The sequence below is a fragment of the Hypomesus transpacificus genome, chromosome 22, assembly GCF_021917145.1.
Source record: "Hypomesus transpacificus isolate Combined female chromosome 22, fHypTra1, whole genome shotgun sequence".
NCBI lineage: Eukaryota > Metazoa > Chordata > Actinopteri > Osmeriformes > Osmeridae > Hypomesus > Hypomesus transpacificus.
In genome coordinates this window covers 2,725,275-2,742,421 of record NC_061081.1, presented here as the reverse complement: position 1 = coordinate 2,742,421, position 17,147 = coordinate 2,725,275, and the positions used below count along the sequence as shown (strand labels likewise).

The 17,147-nt window shown below is 46.7% G+C and overlaps 1 protein-coding gene across 2 annotated transcripts; it reads left to right on the top strand.

Annotated features, from left to right (window-relative positions):
* Positions 1-1,329: 1,329 nt before the first annotated feature.
* egfl7 (EGF-like-domain, multiple 7) lies at positions 1,330-16,063 on the top strand. 2 transcript variants are annotated; one of them, XM_047044742.1, is made up of 9 exons: positions 1,330-1,551; positions 6,339-6,635; positions 7,888-8,013; positions 9,407-9,519; positions 9,758-9,853; positions 10,483-10,704; positions 12,923-12,993; positions 13,546-13,708; positions 14,456-16,063. In XM_047044742.1, the coding sequence occupies exons 2-9, from the start codon at positions 6,556-6,558 to the stop codon at positions 14,473-14,475; spliced, it is 891 nt and encodes a 296-aa protein (XP_046900698.1). In that variant the 5' UTR covers positions 1,330-1,551; positions 6,339-6,555; the 3' UTR covers positions 14,476-16,063. The 2 variants fall into 2 exon arrangements, with proteins under 2 accessions (XP_046900698.1, XP_046900699.1); XM_047044743.1 differs by lacking the exon at positions 1,330-1,551 and adding an exon at positions 1,874-2,442.
* Positions 16,064-17,147: the final 1,084 nt, after the last annotated feature.

The following is a 17,147-nucleotide window of genomic DNA, read 5'->3' as shown; positions in this document are numbered from 1 at the left end:
TAAGTTCACACAAACAAGGATTTTACTGTGGCAAGATGGTGCATACAATAAACATATATGGATGGAAGTGCAATATTCGAACTAATTCAACTAAACAACTACAAAAATATGTACAATATTTCATATAAAAATGTATATAAAATAGGATAACATGCAAGTGAAATATGAAAACAAGATGGCTTGTGCACTGTGCAAATAAGCAGGGCTACTCCACTACATGAAGAGGTCCAAATGAATGAGGGTAAACTGGGTTCCACTGCAGCACCCCCTCAAGGAGAGGAGGGCACATGTGTTATGGCTACCGAGGAGTCAGATGGCAGAGCGGTTAGGGAAGCGGCTAGTAATCTGGAGGTTGCTACATCGATTCCTGGCTGTGCCAAATGACGTTGTGTCCTTGGGCAAGGCACTTCACCCTACTTGCCTCCGGGGGGAATGTCCCTGTACTTACTGTAAGTCCTCTGGATAAGAGCGTCTGCTAAACGACGAAATGTAAATGTACCCCATACTGTAAAGCAGGTGGGCTCAAATGCCCGACTCTAAGCTGTTTTTGTAATCAAAGGTCTTTACTTGCAATGGTTCGGTACACGGCCATCTCCTTAGCTGTCGCTGGGTTAGGTGGCGGGGGGATCTGCTGAAAGTAGATAAGCAGAGGATGCAGGGGTGAAAAAGAAAAAGGGTTATTGTGTGTTATTTCAGACAATCAGTGCTGGGTGTTATTTCAGACAATCAGTGCCGAGGAGCAGGGCCAGAGGAGAGGAAACAGACTGGAGATATTCCTGCCAGTGTCCTTTAGGAGACCTGCTCCCACATGCACCAACACTCAAAGGTCTTGGGTGTGGGGGGGAGAGAAAATGGCCAACTTAGCCAACCTTGATTGCTATCTACTCTCAATTTAGCTTCATGGCAGCCAGGCAGGCAGCCATTTAGATGTAATTTCCCTGATGGTATCAGATGTCCTCTTCAAACATTGGGAGGCCTACATTTTAGTTGAAGGTTAACCCCTATTGAACTCTAAATAGCAGGAGTGTATACTATTTTTTGCGCAATTCAATAGTGTGTTGAAAACGATTTTCAAATTAAAACGCAACCTGTAGAACCAATGCAAAACAAAGTTGACAAATCATTGCCCCCTTCGAGATGTCTTGCATGGTCTATAATGAGGTCAAGATAATGCTTCAAAAAAATGATTCACAAAGCGGTTTGAGCAGGATGAAACGTGTTTGTGCGTTAGAACGGTTTTATCAGCGCGAAACACTCACAGGAATTCCGGTTTGGGATTGTCCATCCAATTCCTGCGTTCCACAGGAAGTTTAGCATAAAAAGCAACTGAAAAACGCCCAAAGGCATTTCATTGCTCGCCAGTCGGTTCTCGTGGAGCACAGAGATTTAACCGTAGAGATTTTATTTCAATAAATAGCGTGGGATGACTTTAAAAGTAATGGTTAGCATGGAAGGGTCCTCTAGACAGTTAACGAAGAGGTCGCGGCTTGATCCCATGGCCTCCATACAGCACGCGCTTGGAGACGCACTGCATGACATCAAATTTAAGGGGTAAGCGTTAACTGAAGTTTTCACATAGTGAAAATGTTCATATTGTTGACAAATCATTTCAAGTTTGACTTTAAAATGTTGCTTTTTTTTGTAAACACATACTGTTTATCCCTTTTATCCTGTTGGCCTATAATATGCCTACTATGAATGCCCATGGATCTGATTAATTTATATCAAAACAATTGAACACATTTCTCAAATGCGTTTGCCATTGCCCAGGTGGAACAATTATGGCGTGTTGTGATTGGATACAATCATTCATAGATCTTTTATAAACGCGATCTATATTCCACAGGGGTACCATTGGCTATAATTGTGAAACAGGCCTTTATGTGGAAATCAATCAATCCACCTCACCAATTATGACGATCAGGCTAGTGATTGAGTATTCATTGGCAGTGATAAATTAATGATGACCAACACAAAACTGTACACTAAACAGTTTTGAATTAAAAAGTGAATTGTTCGCAGTATGGACAATTACGCGAGACCTACGGAGGAAAGACCACCACGGTTCACGTCAAATTCAGACAAAACCACTTTTTCCCCCAATTTTGTTCAATGACGTCAGCCTCAGGGTCCCCCCACTTGCGCTTGCAGGACTTGTAGCTGGCTCGAGCTGGAGGAGGTACTACGGCGGGTACCCCCATGAGCGCACTGACAGTTCGAACTGACCGAGTTTGAACCTGTGAACGGTGGTGGTACTTGGATACACGGAATTTGAATTCACTTTGGACATTCAGTGTTCGCGTGTTATCGAGTGGGATATACAGGGGCTATAACAGTTTGGAGGATTTTTCATAGTGTATTGTCTTCCATACAATTGCGCAAAGCCTATCACTTGGGCCAGTTATAGGATTAAACACATTTACGCTCTGGAGTTACCTACTTGTAAGTTGCAATTTTTATCATTCACAATCTCTGTTGACTTTTACGAGTAATTGTGGAGCGGGCGGATGGCTCATTCATTCTGCATGTGTGTGTGCACGCGTTTGTTTGTTTGTGTGCGTGCGCGTTTGTTTTGTGTGTCAGAGCAAGAGATGGAAAGTAAAAGAGCATCTCTTGTTCATTTTAGTTATGTGTTCTTGTGAAACAGTGCCCTCTATTGGCTACAGTAGAAATGTTTCATGTTTTTAAGCTCCCAGCCTCACTCAACTAGAGGCCGTTGTAATTCTAACTTTGTTTAGTAAATGAAGGCTTAGCTTTTCATGGAAACCTTATTTCTCACGTCGCTGCTTCGATTTTGTTCAACAACCCCACAACTGCACATAGTCAGCTAAACTTTGCTGAGCTGGCTTTGTGTGGTGGTGAGTGGGGAGAGGGGTCCCAAGGGGAAAGAGAGGAGGGGGGCTTGAAATGATGGTTGGTGAGGGGCTGAGCCGTCATTCAGAGAAATCAATGTTGAATTCACCGGGCAGATCTCTGGTTGGCTTGCAGACAGTTTAATGCGGATTCCAATGGTGACACCCCATTCACACATAGAGATCACCAAGTTCACCCTGTCGCTAGTTGTTCTGTGATGTCATACACACCCTCAGGCATCAGAACTCAGATTATTGGCAGCAGTAGCCTGTTTGACAGTCAGCCATGACACGACAATTGAATTACTGGCAACGTGGGCAGCCGCGGGCTACGGTCTTTAAGTCACATCAGTGGCTGTGGCAAGCTGGCCCTGAGGTTCCACACCCAAACGTCGCTTAGCGGCTCACGGAATGAATCGGCTTGTCATGTTGGAGAGGTGAATTCGTGGAGGAGGGGGAAAGGAACACATGGCCAGGACAGGGCCCTGTCTTTCTCTGCTCCCCTGCAGGGTTGAGAGAAGGCTCTCAACGTCGATTTGGCTGTTTGTGAATGGACCCGGACTAAGCCATGCGTGTCTACTCTCTGGGAGCAGGGCCAGCGGGGAGATCAGAGAAACATGCTGACATCCACAGCTTAGCATCATCGCCAGGCTAACTCTGGTATACTAGCCACCTAGCTTAGCTCTACGCTTAGTATTACACCCGGGAAAACAATAGGGTTTTAAAGCCAGCTAGGGTAAATTCTCTCCCATATGAATTCCATAACAGCCCTAGGGAAAATGTTTTAACCAATAGGCACACTTTATCCAGTCTAGCCCGGACCTAGCTTCTCCCATGAGTTATCCCTTGTTTGACAGTCTGTATGGAAGCCATTTACAGGATTCTTACTTCATCTCTCTATCACGGAGCAGACGGAGCCCAGACGTATTAGCTTTGTGGTGGACACAACTTCCAATTCTTCAGGTTGAGCTTGTGGAATAAAGAGGAAGTCATCTGGCTAGCTGACAGTCTATTGGACGTGCTAACTGATGGGCAAACGGACTCGTCTCCACTGACTCTAAGCCTCCTCGCCTCAGTCCCTGGTGCTCTGATGTGGTCTTTACTATCCTGTAGAGTGAGGGAGCAAGGCAGGGGCCCGCCGTGCTCTCTTACATTTACATTACATTTAGTCATTTTAGCAGATGCTCTTATCCAGAGTGACTTACAGTTAGTACAGGGACATTCCCCCCGAGGTGAGTAGGGTGAAATGCCTTGCCCTAAGACACAACGTCATTCGGCACAGCCGGGAATCGAACCAGCCACCTTCTGATTACTAGCCCGATTCCCTAACCGCTCAGCCATCTGACTCCGATCTTAGCGTCTCCTTCCGTCGTGTCAGGTAGTCACTGCAGGATGGGTCAGTGGGAGTTCACTAGCATGTCTAATGAGAGATAGAGACACACACACACAGAGAGAGAGAGAGAGAGAGAGAGAGAGAGAGAGAGAGAGAGAGAGAGAGAGAGAGAAAGAGAGAAAGAGACAGACAGACAGAGAGAGAGAGAGCACATGAGGCTGTTTCAGTGTGTATTCCTGTGCAACTCATCTGCAGGTCAACGTGGATCTGTCTGTCTGTTTGTGTGTGTGTGTGTGTGTGTGTGTGTGTGGTAGTTGCGGGGAGGGGGGGTAAACAGCCGTGTAATACCATGTCATCATTCCACACCGGCAGGGGACCAGGCCAGACGTCGCCATACTCTACGTGATGCTGGCTGGGACAGAACATTAACCTATCAGTGAGCTAGCCAGGTTGCCCTCTGAGTTCCCTTTACAGGCACACACTAACACACAGCTCACCTACACACACACACACACAGCTCACCGACACACGCACACACACACGCTCATGCACACACATTTACACATGCACAGTCATTAACATGAATACACACATAGGCTGCTGACAAATTATCAGTCCGATACAGAGTATAAAGTGTTAACTGTAAGTGTAGCGTATTTACTGCTGGTTGTAAAATGGGGGGTGGGGGGTGGGATGGGGTAAGGTACCTGGTTAAATGGACCCCCTGTTGCTGCGTACCCTCTCTATCCATTCTCTTTTATGGCTGCCATCTTTGAAAGTGCTCACCGGGGAAGCGCTCTGAAATCTATTTGAACCTCCGGACGCTCATTAAATTAGCGTTGTTATAAATGAATAAAAGAGTGGAGAGCTTTAAGCTTTTCAAGATGGCATTGCCCTCGCTCTCCCTAACGGCCGTACAGTCTGGAGTTATGTCAGGAATAGATAGAACAACATGAACTTTTCCAGAAGAAGTACCTTTGTGAATGCACCCAAATGTCGAACGACTCAGTTTGCGGTGACGTGAAATTGATATGAGTGCTTTTGGCATGATAATCATTGCCACATTTTTTAATAATGGCAGGGTGGAACGGCGCAGGAACGTTTATATCTCTCAGACCTCCCACCTTTAACACTGTACATAGATCAACTCCAGACCTTTAAATACCTGACTCTCTAGACTGTTACACTGTTACATCTCTAAATATTACACTGTGACTCAGTTACATATACAAATGTTACACTGTTAAACTGTTATATCTTTAAATGTCACATTTACTGGTACATCTCTAAAGGTTACACTGGTACATCTGCAAATGTTACACTGGAACATCTGTAGAGGTTTACGTTAGACAGATCCCAGTTCTCCACTCAAAAAAAAACATCCAGTTAACGTAACCTCTGTCTAGAGTTTTGTAGCGCCTTTATTTGAGTGCTGTTTAAATCTATTTCTGTCCCTCTCAGAACATCACTTTCGAAATTCTTGGCCGGTTTAAACATAAAACCTGTAGCTCCTCCGCAGGTCCCCCTCCCCTGCCCCAGCGTTAATGGTCCCCCTGTGAGTAGTGGAGATGAGGGGTTGGCGGCTGCGACACTGTTTAATGTTCTCAATCCAGACCTCTCACCACCTCTCTCCACGTAATAGCCGCTAATGCTTCCCCACACTCTCTGAAAGCGCTCTGACTCCATCAGGCGGAGGGAGGGCGTGGGGGGGGGGGGGAGAGGTGACGGGATTGGGGAGGGTGGGATCCTCTTCTAAGGTTCTACTTGACACATCCCAGCTGAGGCTCTGACAGCATTGGCCAGAACACGTCAATCTCCGAGGCGGTTCATGTCCTTGAATGAAATGGCCCCCGACTGTCGTTGACGGCTTTCGGAGCAGAGACTGACGGCTCGTGTGGTCAGGCGGGTGTTTATAGGGGCAGGCTTTCTCCGTTTCCAGGAATCTACAGTTGTGTGAAGAGTGTGTTCACGGTGAGCAATACAAGTAGCAGGAGCAGTGTCAAGACATGATAAAAGGGATTAAAAACCCCTTTTCAGTCTTTTTGCTGTTTATCTAGAGTTCAATATTTGTTCTTGCTGTCTTTTAGCCTTTCACTTCCTGACATGTTCACCTATTCACTCATCCCCCGTTTCTTGTTTTTTTTCTCCACCAGGTAGCTGGAGTCATCCTCGTGGAGGTCTGTACAAACACCCGCTACCCAGTGTGAAGAGGGACTCACAGCCACAGCCTTCATCCCCTCCCCCTTATCCTCCCATCCTCCCTCACCAGACCAAGAAAGAGAGCAATTGAGAGAGAGAGAGAGAGAGAGAGAGAGAGAGAGAGAGAGAGAGAGAGCGAGAGAAGAGAGGGAACGTGGGAAAGAAGGAGACATGTACCAAACGCTCCTCCTCTCCTCCTCTCTCTTCATCCTTCACGTGGCAGGCACTCCCCAGTTCCTCGGTCACCACGGGTAACGGCTCCCTGTTTACCCTTCCTGTGTTTATTATGGTGTGTCAGTCTGTCAGCTTTGGTCCCAGGACGACCTGGCTTCACGGGCCGTCTGCTTCTGTAACACTCCAGCACTTAAGTGGTTAATGAGGGTTATTTGTTGCTGTTTGTTTCACTTGACATTCTCGCCCTGAGTAAATGCAAACCGATTGTCCGGATAACATGTTAAACATTTACCAGTGTGTTGACTTGAGCTCTCAAACACCCGTCCCAGACTGTTAAAGGGAAGTCAAGTTCTCAGTTGACTTCCAGCAGGTTCTTTAGTCCCAGCTGATGTGCTCGCAGACCAAAAATAATCGGTGACACCTTTCAGACGTTAGGGTGGGAACAAGGCCGGCTCAAGCCTTTATGGGGCCTTAAGCAAAACAGATTTGGGGGCTCCTCGGCGTCGCTTACCGTTGCCGAAAAAAAAAAAGAATATATTTATTTTTACATAATACATTCAACTGTAATTTCATTTGCTCTTGGGGGCCCTCTGGTAGCCACGGGGGCCCTAAGCAGCCGCTTAGTTCGCTTATGCCTTGGGCCGGCCCTGGGTGGGAGGAAGGGGGAAGGAGGGGGGGGACAAAAGATCAAAGGTTATACTCGACTTGACACATTCGCAGGGCGATTATATCAGCCAATCCAACCCAATTACACGTCATATTCCAGCGAGACAGAGGTCAAGTCTAGATCCAGTCTCCTGAGAGGACTGTGCATAACTGGTGTGCTGGGAGCGGGAGGTGGGAGTTGATTTAGGATCCCAGCCTGTCCCGGGACACAGTGGGTCCAGCCCTGGCAACGCTTCCGAGCTAATGGAGGACTGAGTGCCTTCATTTTCCGTCTTTAGTCATGAAGATTCCTGTCAGTTTTGCTCTTCAAACCGGAGAGCTTTTAGTGGTTAAACGGTAAAGTTGTTTCGTATTTTCTCTTGGATCAGGTTCAGTTCCATGATGGGGCAGGTCTTAAGACCCACCACACGGATCATGCTACAGGACAGTTCAGATGGAATACATTAGTCACCATGGAGATGTCCTTAGATGGTTTTTTATTTTTGCATCTCAATAACCCAGTTCGTGCGTGGGAGTGTTTGTGTGTGTCTGTGTGTGAGTGTCTGTCTGTAGTGATATAAGTGTAGTAGGTGGTTCTTACTTGTCGGTGCTACCGAGTCTGTCAGGATCTCCGTGGTGATCCATGCGCCGTCTCACCTCTGTACTTCCTACTCGTGTGTGCAGGAGGAGGGTGTGCAGCAGAGATGTCCGTCACAGCCGCGTCGTCACGGCGACCGAATCCTACATCCAGCCCGTCCACAAGCCTTACATCACCCTGTGTCAGGGTCACAGACTGTGCAGTACCTACAAGTAAGGAGCACGTATTTACTAGGAACACTGGCACACAGACTAAACAGCACACAAACACAAACAAAATAATAATTTAGTATGCACAGACCCAGCGAGAGCTGCATCTTCTGCAGCACTCCTTACACAAACACAGCAGAGGCACAAGCCCTGCAGTCCTGCTTCATGCAATACTACCGGAAGACTGCGAGAAGCACGCAGCAACCTGCCCACCAGCCTGTGGACCAGACGTGGGGCTGTGTCCTGTCGCAGCAAACCTGGTTCATTTACAGAGATCGGTTACCTCCTAGATGCCTTTCGAGGTTTCAAAAGATGTTGAGGTGCATTTGCTACGCCTCTCAGTTGGCTATTACAGGATGGATCCCTTGATTTCATTGCAGTGGGTAAAGCGAATCAAGTGTACCCCAAAGTACTGGCAGAATAGCAGACCCAAGTTGGCAGCCCGTAGGCCAAATAGCAGTCTGTGAGACAGACACGAGACTGGTGTTATGATGGACCAATCACAAGAAGTTTGTTTGTGAGATAGACTAGACTGCACTCTCACACAAAATACAGATGCATAATTGGGTCGTGGCGGTACAGTTTTGGGTGGAATCTAAATATCGGTACTTTGTGTAACTACGGGAAATGAACTTCCAGCCCGCAGAGACCGCGACCCTGTTTGTCTTGGACAAGCTCTCCCTTCATGCGGAGGCCTTCTCTCCCTCCCTCCCTCCTTCCGTGTCTCTCTTTCTGTTACTCTCTCACATTCTCTCGTTTTTCCACTCTGTATCTCTCTTGCTCTTTTTTGATCGGTTCCTCCGTTTCTTCCTCCCCCTCTCTTTTTCACTCTATTTTCTCTCTGACTCTCCTTTTCCTCTTTTCCTTCCAGATTTCCCCCTTTCCCTCTCTTTCTCTTGCTGTGCTATGCAACCGGGCACCACAGTCGCACATTATAATCATAGGATTTCCTGTGTGGAACTGTTTGTATTGATTCGGTCGTTTCTCTCATCCGTTCATCTGTTCATCATTGTTTTTCTCCTTTTGTTTCCCAATGCCCCACGTTATCTGTCTCTTCTTTGCTTCCTTTCTCTCTTTCCCTGTCTTTCTCGGTTTCTAGCTCTCTGTCTCTTTCTTTCTGCCTGTTTCCTGAGGACTAACAGGTAACGTCAGAGATCTTGCATGGCCTCATCATCCCCTCATCACTTCATCCATCCCTCCTCCCTTCCCTTCCTCTCTTCCGTCACACGCGCTTGGCTCTCAGTGGGCCATGGCTCAATGAGACATTGCATTCTCTCATCAGCATGTTTGTCTGCTTGCGTGGACAAAACCTCAACTGCTCAACACACACACACACACACTGTGACACTGGCATCAACGACCAACGTTAACAATCCTTTTTGGTGTTTTTTTGCAGGACGGTTTACAGGCTGTCGTACCGGCAGGTGACCAAAGCCACGCCCCTCGCCCACATCTACCCAGAATGCTGTCCCGGCTGGCGACGCCTCCACTCTCACAACTGTAACCAAGGTAACCGGGACTTGCGTCATCCTCCCAATGCTGTGTATTGCACGGGCTTTTGAGCTTGCGTTTCATTTTCTATTCAGAGTCACTACCCCATGTCAGGCTGATGGAAAACCTGCTCCCAGATAGCCCCTGCCTTCATATGAAATAGGTCCTCAGGTGACCTGTGAAAAAAAAAAAGGAAAAACATGGTTTCCTGCCTTGTCATCGTGTATGTGACGCCGTCTCTCTGTCTGTCACTCAGCGGTGTGCGGCGAGGCCTGTGTGAACGGAGGAACCTGCCTGCGACCGAACCACTGTGCCTGTCCTCTGGGATGGACGGGCCGTCTGTGTCAAACAGGTAAACACTAAGGGTGTAACAATACACTCAGCTCACGATACGATACGTATCACGATACTGGGTGTACGATACAATACGTATCACGATACTGGGTGTACGATACGATACGTATCACAATACTGGGTTTACGATACCATACGTATCACGATACTGGGTGTACGATACAATACGTATCACGATATTTTGAAAAAACATTTAAAATGAAACCAAAGTTCAATTAACAGATTTATTTCCAAAACGTGAAACATTTTTAAGAATTCTTTGTTGTACGTGCAATTTTGCGAACTCAGTTCAAGCGATTTCTGTGAATGCATTAAATGCAGGCATGATGCAGGTGCAGGGTAGGTCGCTCGCTGGTAGCTCAACCAATAGGATCAAACGGACGTCATATTGTGAAAACATTGCCAAAACTCTACGATACACATTGCAAATGTCTGTGTATCGCGATATATTGTTCCACGATATATTGTTACGCAACTAGTAAACACACGCGCACGTATACATACAGATATGCACACAGCCGTCCACACACGCACCCTCATGGACACACACACACACACACACACACACACAAGACCCCCCCCAAGATGATCATGTTTCTCCCCCCCTCTCTCCGACCCCCCTGTCAGACGTGGACGAGTGCAGTGAGCAGCACCCGTGCCCCCAGACGTGCGTGAACACGGCCGGCAGCTACCGATGCGCGTGCCGGGAGGGCTCCAGCCTGGCGGCGGACGGACGCTCCTGCCGGAGCCACCCCCCCACCCCTCCTCCTCCTCCTCTTCCCCCTGCCCCAACCACCCAGAGAAGTCAGGCCAAAGCAGAGGATTCCGGAGCTTCTTCCAATGATTCAGGTATGTGTCGTTTGTGTCGGTGTGCGTGTGTGAGTGTTTGTGTGTGGGTTCCAGGGAGAGAATACTGAGGAGCGGACCTTAGCCAGTCTCGCGGTCCATTATTACTTTTGGTACGCGCTATGCCACTCTCAACTCGTACCGTGAGTAATAATGCATCGCGGCTGGTACCCACGACGAACCTGACCGCAACCCGGATATCTGCGGTTCTGTTGTGGTGCTGACTAGATCGATGACTGGTTGATTCTAGCCTGAGTACGTTGCCTAAGCGTGTATCTGTCTTCAGTTAAACAAACACACCACAGTAGCAGATTAGTGAGAACGCCATCCCTCTCTCTCTCTCTCTCTCTCTCTCTCTCTCTCTCTCTCTCTCTCTCTCTCTTCTCTCTCTCTCTTCTCTCTCTCTATCTCTCTCTCTCTCCCCTTCACCTACACACTCAAATCGCTCCTCTAAACCTCTCCTGCCCGTGAGTTGCTCTGGCTGAAAGAAGAGAAAGGGCAATTCGTCCGTTCCCAAAGATATGGCTGTGTTTGGCGTATCCTAGCAACGTGCTAAAATAATCTCCCCGTCTGAGCCGAAGATGTTGGAGGGAGACCAAGAAAATTCCCCTCCCCCTTCTCCTCTCCTCTCCTCTCAGACTGTCAGCCTTACAGTCCTCAGAGGAAAACTCTAGACACATAAAATGATAGAACATCAACCATATTTTCATCAGTGTTATTTCCCCCTTCGTGTCTCTCTGTCTTCCGATGTCCATCCGGAGTGTATTACGATGTATAGATCAGGGCGAATGTACAGCGTAGAAAAAAGCAAAGGTGGAACACAAGTAAGGGAAGAGATTCACCGATGAGTTACCACCCAATCGACAACAAGATGAACCCGCTCGGCGAAAGTGAGACAGGCGTTTCACCTCCCAGAGCATGCGTGTGGACGGATGAAGCTTCCGGAACTATGGAACTGTTGCCTAATCAGCAGCAAGAAAGAAAAACAGAGCCAGGGAAAAGAACGTAGACGTCTGACCGATCTCTACTTTCGGAAAGTGACGAAAGGGGTCAGGGTGGGGGGGAGGGGGGGTGGGGGGGGGGCGTATGCATGTGTGTGTTGTAGAGCAGGGGTATCAGGGTGGCCTGCTGGGAGGGAGGGAGGGGGGCGGGGGGCTTTGTGTAAAACATCAAGGCCAGAAGCTCTGTTTGGTTTCAGGGTGCATACCATTAGCGATTCATATCCATGTGCAAGTCTGATGTTGACAAAGATTTGGAAAGTTAAACCGGGGAAGAAGGGCTGTGCACGGACCAAGCTGTACACAGTCTCTCACTGACCCCCCCCACCCCTTCTGCTCTCGGAGGGGTTTGGCAAGTTTCACTTCTTTAAATCTCCCTTTCCCTTTCTTCTCTCTGTATTTCTCTCTGTTGCGGTCTCTCTCTCTCTATCTCTTTCTCTCTCTCTCTTTTCCTCCCACTCCCTGGCTCTATTCTTGGCCGGGACTTGGGTTCCCATTCCAGCTCCATCAACCCTGTCTGCTGGGGGTCATCCCCCCCCCCCCCCCCCCCCACACACACACACCCCCCCTCCTCCCTCTCCCTTCATCCCTCCCCAATCCTTGTCTCCGTAACGGCCCACATCTGGGAGAGATTGAGCAGCTCTCAGCCTGGCTCTCCTGGGCCAGGATCCTGGGGCTGCTCTCCCCCCCCCCCTCTGGTCCATGCTCTGGGGACAGGCTTAGGGGCAGTGGGGGGGGGGGGGGGTGGAGGGGGACATGGTGACACGTTGGAGCCCGCCCCCTCGTACCTATCACTGATCCAGTACGAGCACATGTTGGAAAGGGGGATGATGGACAGCCGGTGTATTTATAGTGCACTGTTTGGACACGTGCTTTTCCCACGTATTCTCATATTCCCTCTGGGCTCTCACTGCAAGCTGGGTTATGGATGTTGCCCTCCCTCCTTCCGCCTCCCTTCCCTCCCTCCCCCTCCCTCAGGGCTGTGTCCCCTCAGCCTGCCCGTGGATTGGTGGTTCTCTCTTCCTGGTCCTCTCGGCCCTCGCCCTAACGGTGAATGACCTAGAGGGCAGGAGGCATGACGCTCTGTCTCACGAGCCATCAATATCTGATTGAAAATTGAAAACCACATGAACCCCCCTCCCACGCCACCCTCTCTTCCTTGATAGCCCTTTTCTCAAGCTGTTGGTTAAAGACATCTTGGTGTGTGTGTGTCTGTTGTGTAGGGTTTGGCCTAGCAGAGAACGTGACCGAGGAGGTGCAGATCTTGAAGAACCGAGTAGAGCTGCTGGAGCAGGTAGGATAGTCACGCACGCACACACACACACACATGCAGAAAGACACATGATAACATCAGCAGGAACACAAGCACTGATACAGTATGCAAAAAAAAGAAATGACTCAATATCGACACTGAATCACCAACTGCATCACAGGCACAGTGCACTAGTGATTCAAACCTTAGAAGAGAAAACATAATCAATCTCAAACTGAGCACCGTTTCAAAATGCCAGGCTTGTGTAGTGACCTTTTAAAACTCTTTATGAGTTTCATTATAAGCCTATAATACAAGAAACCATCAAAGTGAAGGGTTTTAGGGGTTATGGCTGAGGGTGGGATGTCCTTAGCTACTGTATGTTGGAACATCTTTAAGTAATCAATGGGCTGGCTAGTTCACTCAGAGATATATCTGCAGATAGATGGATGCCTTCTGTATTTGTATACAGAAGGCTGTACTTTTCTTTCTCGTTCTCGTTCTCTTGCTCTCCATCTCTCTCTCCCTATCCATCTTACCGTCTTCATCTCTCCCTCAATACCTCCTTCTCTCCGTTTCCGTCTCTCTCCCCAGAAGCTTCAGTTGGTGCTAGCCCCCTTCAACAGCCTGTTCCCCCTGTCGCTGGACGAGGGCATGTCAGAGAAGACCACCTTCCTGTCTCACTCCTTCCAGCAGCTGGACCGCATCGACTCCCTCAGCGAACAGATTGGCTTCCTGGAGGAACGTCTTGGCACCTGTGAGTTGGCCGGAGCATGGGCGGAGCGAGGTGGGGGGGGGGGGGGGGGGGGGGGGGGGGGGGGGGGGGGGTGGCCTCTGGGGTTTGAGCCCCGAATGTTTTTTCTCAAAAGCCCCGAATCATTTAGGTTCAAATTTGGGTTGTAATTTTGGGCCAATATACATGGCCGCGGGAAGTAGGGGTGCTGAGGGTGCTGCAGCACCCCCTGACAGCACGAGAATTTAAAATGATTTGACTTCACAGGGAGAAAAATAACGATGGAAAACCAGGCTAAGAAACGTAAGGGTGGGGCTGAAAATAAAAGGTTTTACCAATGGAAAAATGCCTATGTTTAATGTACATAAAGCTCAACTATTTTGCGCTCAAATAAAGGCCCAAAAATTGGGCGCTCTCGCATTAAGGATAGAACTCCCAAACTTGCGTCTCATCGAACACAGAATATGCTTGCAGGGCAGCTGTGGTGGCGTATACGGGGGCCGGTTCTGGTGGGCCTATTTTTACTCCCAGTCCGTCCCTGCCGCCCCGCAACATTAAGCCCCCCCCAGCACCCCCCTGATAAAATATGTTACCGCGGCTATGCCAATATAACAATGTGAGTTCAATGTCATGTTTATATTACATAAACTTGTTAGAGCTAGGATTATTTTGTTCAGATGAGCTGATGTATACAGGCTAGATGTTAAGGTGAATGTGATGGCTGTGATGTAAGATCTTAACCACTGTCACATTGTCCCGTGTCCTCTTTAGGTTCCTGCCAGGAGAATTAGCCAGAGAAACAAGACAAGAACACATACAAACACACACAGTAAAGCTACGCCTGGACTTATCAGCAGCTTCAATGGAAACTCATTTTAGGATCTAGGAAGCTTTTTAGGATTTTAATATCCTGGTCAAACCCCTCCAACATAGTGTTTTTGTGTTGAGACACACTTTGTGTACATCTTTGAATATACTACAGACAGCCCCTAACACTACAGTGGCCACATTTATCATGTTTCCAGTAAGTGATCCCATGCACCCCACCTGTGACTGTTTCAACTCACCAGCTGCATCCTCCTGTTAACCGAAACCACATTACTTGAGTCCGACCAGGGTTCCGCCATTTTGGTTCCATGTGTGCCATCTAGTTTCACAGTTTTAGGTTCATATCATTGCAGGTAGGCCATCTGCTGGTGTCTCCCAACTGTCCCTAAAGTGGCTCAATTGGATCTATATTTATCTATTTATGATTTATTTTGTGGGCATGTTTCCGTGATATCATTAACACATTTTGTAGTTTTGTAACTTTTTTTGTAATAAAATTGTTTAATCAAAAAAGTGTTAATGTATTGTAAGCCATGCCTTTTGGAAGATAGCAGACCACAAATCAAAGCACCCCACAACGATGACATAAGAAAAAAAGAATTCAATGTATTTATTCTTTTCCAAGGCATTCGTCAAAACATATATCCATATTGTGTGAAAATGAATGAACACTACATTATTGATATTAACCGTATACTACAACGGGCCGCTCCACGTGTGTGTATGTAAACACACGCTCACACACGGCTCTGCAGGATGCTGACACACAATGCTTCAGCCAGCTCAGTTTTCCACACAGTATTGTATACCTAAAGCTACCATCAGGTTACACTTCAATAGCTTTGGTGAACATAGAGAATATATATATATATATTTATTTTTTCCAAATATACCACCAACATTTTAACATAACAGCTTTATAATTATTTCTTATTTTTTCTTTTTAATCTTTTCCAATATTTTATATATAATTCATCTCAACAACTGCCAATTCAACATTGCATGGCTTAGGTTTGGACAAGCCTGTTCACCTAAGGTCATTTCAAATCCATGAAATGCACTAACATACAGGAATCTTGAGCTGCAAAAGAAAAAGAGCATTCAAATCATAAAACAACATCATTTGCCATCTCTAAATCAATGACAGTTGTACATTTTGGCTGAAACCAATTTGGTAGTGATTGTGTTAGACATTCAAACCTGCATTTGAAAGACAAGCAGAAAGAAACTGCAGATTACAAAAAATAAATCCACCTCGGAGATTAAAGAGGTGTCACTGATTTTGGTGAGCTGGAATTACCGTAGGGGTCATCGTAAGCATATGCAGCGTGACTGACCTTTGACAACAACATAGACAGAGGACACTCGGGCCCTGTAGGTATGCTATAGATCTGCTGCCTGATGCTGAGAACAAAATAATACTGTGGCAGCCACTTGACTACAGAGCTGGACTCACTGGCTCAGGATCAGACACACAATTCATGTTTTCATTCCTGCCGTGTACTAGTTCTTCAAGAAGTTCAGGGAAGCAGAATGTTGCAGCAAATTCTATGTACAATTTGTAGAATTGTTGTCAAATAAATAGGTGTGGTAGTGTCCAAATACACATTTATATAGCAAGCAAAACAACATCTCATTGTAATCATGTTTACTTGAAAATCATGAAATGGTAATGCAAGTATTATAACACAGAGCTTGTATATAATTAAATACACTTTTCAGAATGGTGTTAAATGGGAAGAAAGTTGCAAGCTACTTCATTTTGCAAACTTTTAACAAAACAACTGTCAAGAACCAGAGGCAAATTCAAAAAGGAAAAGCTGTAATACCGTAAACAAACAATCAGTTGTTTAGTCTTCCTCATATTATTTGTCTTTATAAATGACAAAATATAAAACTCGCTATATTACTTACTTCACAATTCAAACTGAAATAATAACCATCTATAATATAAGGCCAAAAACCTACCCACCAAAATCCAGTTGAGTTTTGTCACAATATTGTCAATTAATGTATTTAGCCATCGTCACTGAAATAAACAAACCTTGAATAAGGCTTCTCCAACAACTTCCAAGTCATTGACAGGTTTGAGTTGATAATGATCAAACAGATTTAGAAGGTAACTAAATAATAAGTAGTTACTTTATGGAAAACATTCCCTTCTTGTTCAGGCTTTCCCTGTGAGATCTAATTCACACACTGGAGAGTTTCTTATCGGGGTTCAGGAACATGTAGGTTTGTTAGTAGTTAGTGAATTAGTGTTCAGGTCAGGGTAAACGTCAAAATAACCAGAATTAAATGAGGCGAGATTCGAGATCTTAACCTCCAATGCGACTCATTCACTGTCATGGCAATGGTCTCTATGGAAACATTTACCTCGACCGTAAAACCCATGGATGGCTAATTTATCCCAGATAGTCCAGTATAATCTATTACTATAACGGTCTAACACTTCCCTCATCGGAACACTCACACATGGCACAACAGGAAGCTCGCACTTTGGAACTGTAATGCTTAAACAGTTTGGTTGGACATTGCACTTTTTTCCCCACCTTTGACATCAGACAAACCTTCACGTCGGGAGAAAGACCCTTCGGAAGGAAGAAGAAACGCTGAGAAACCAAAAGAAGTCAAA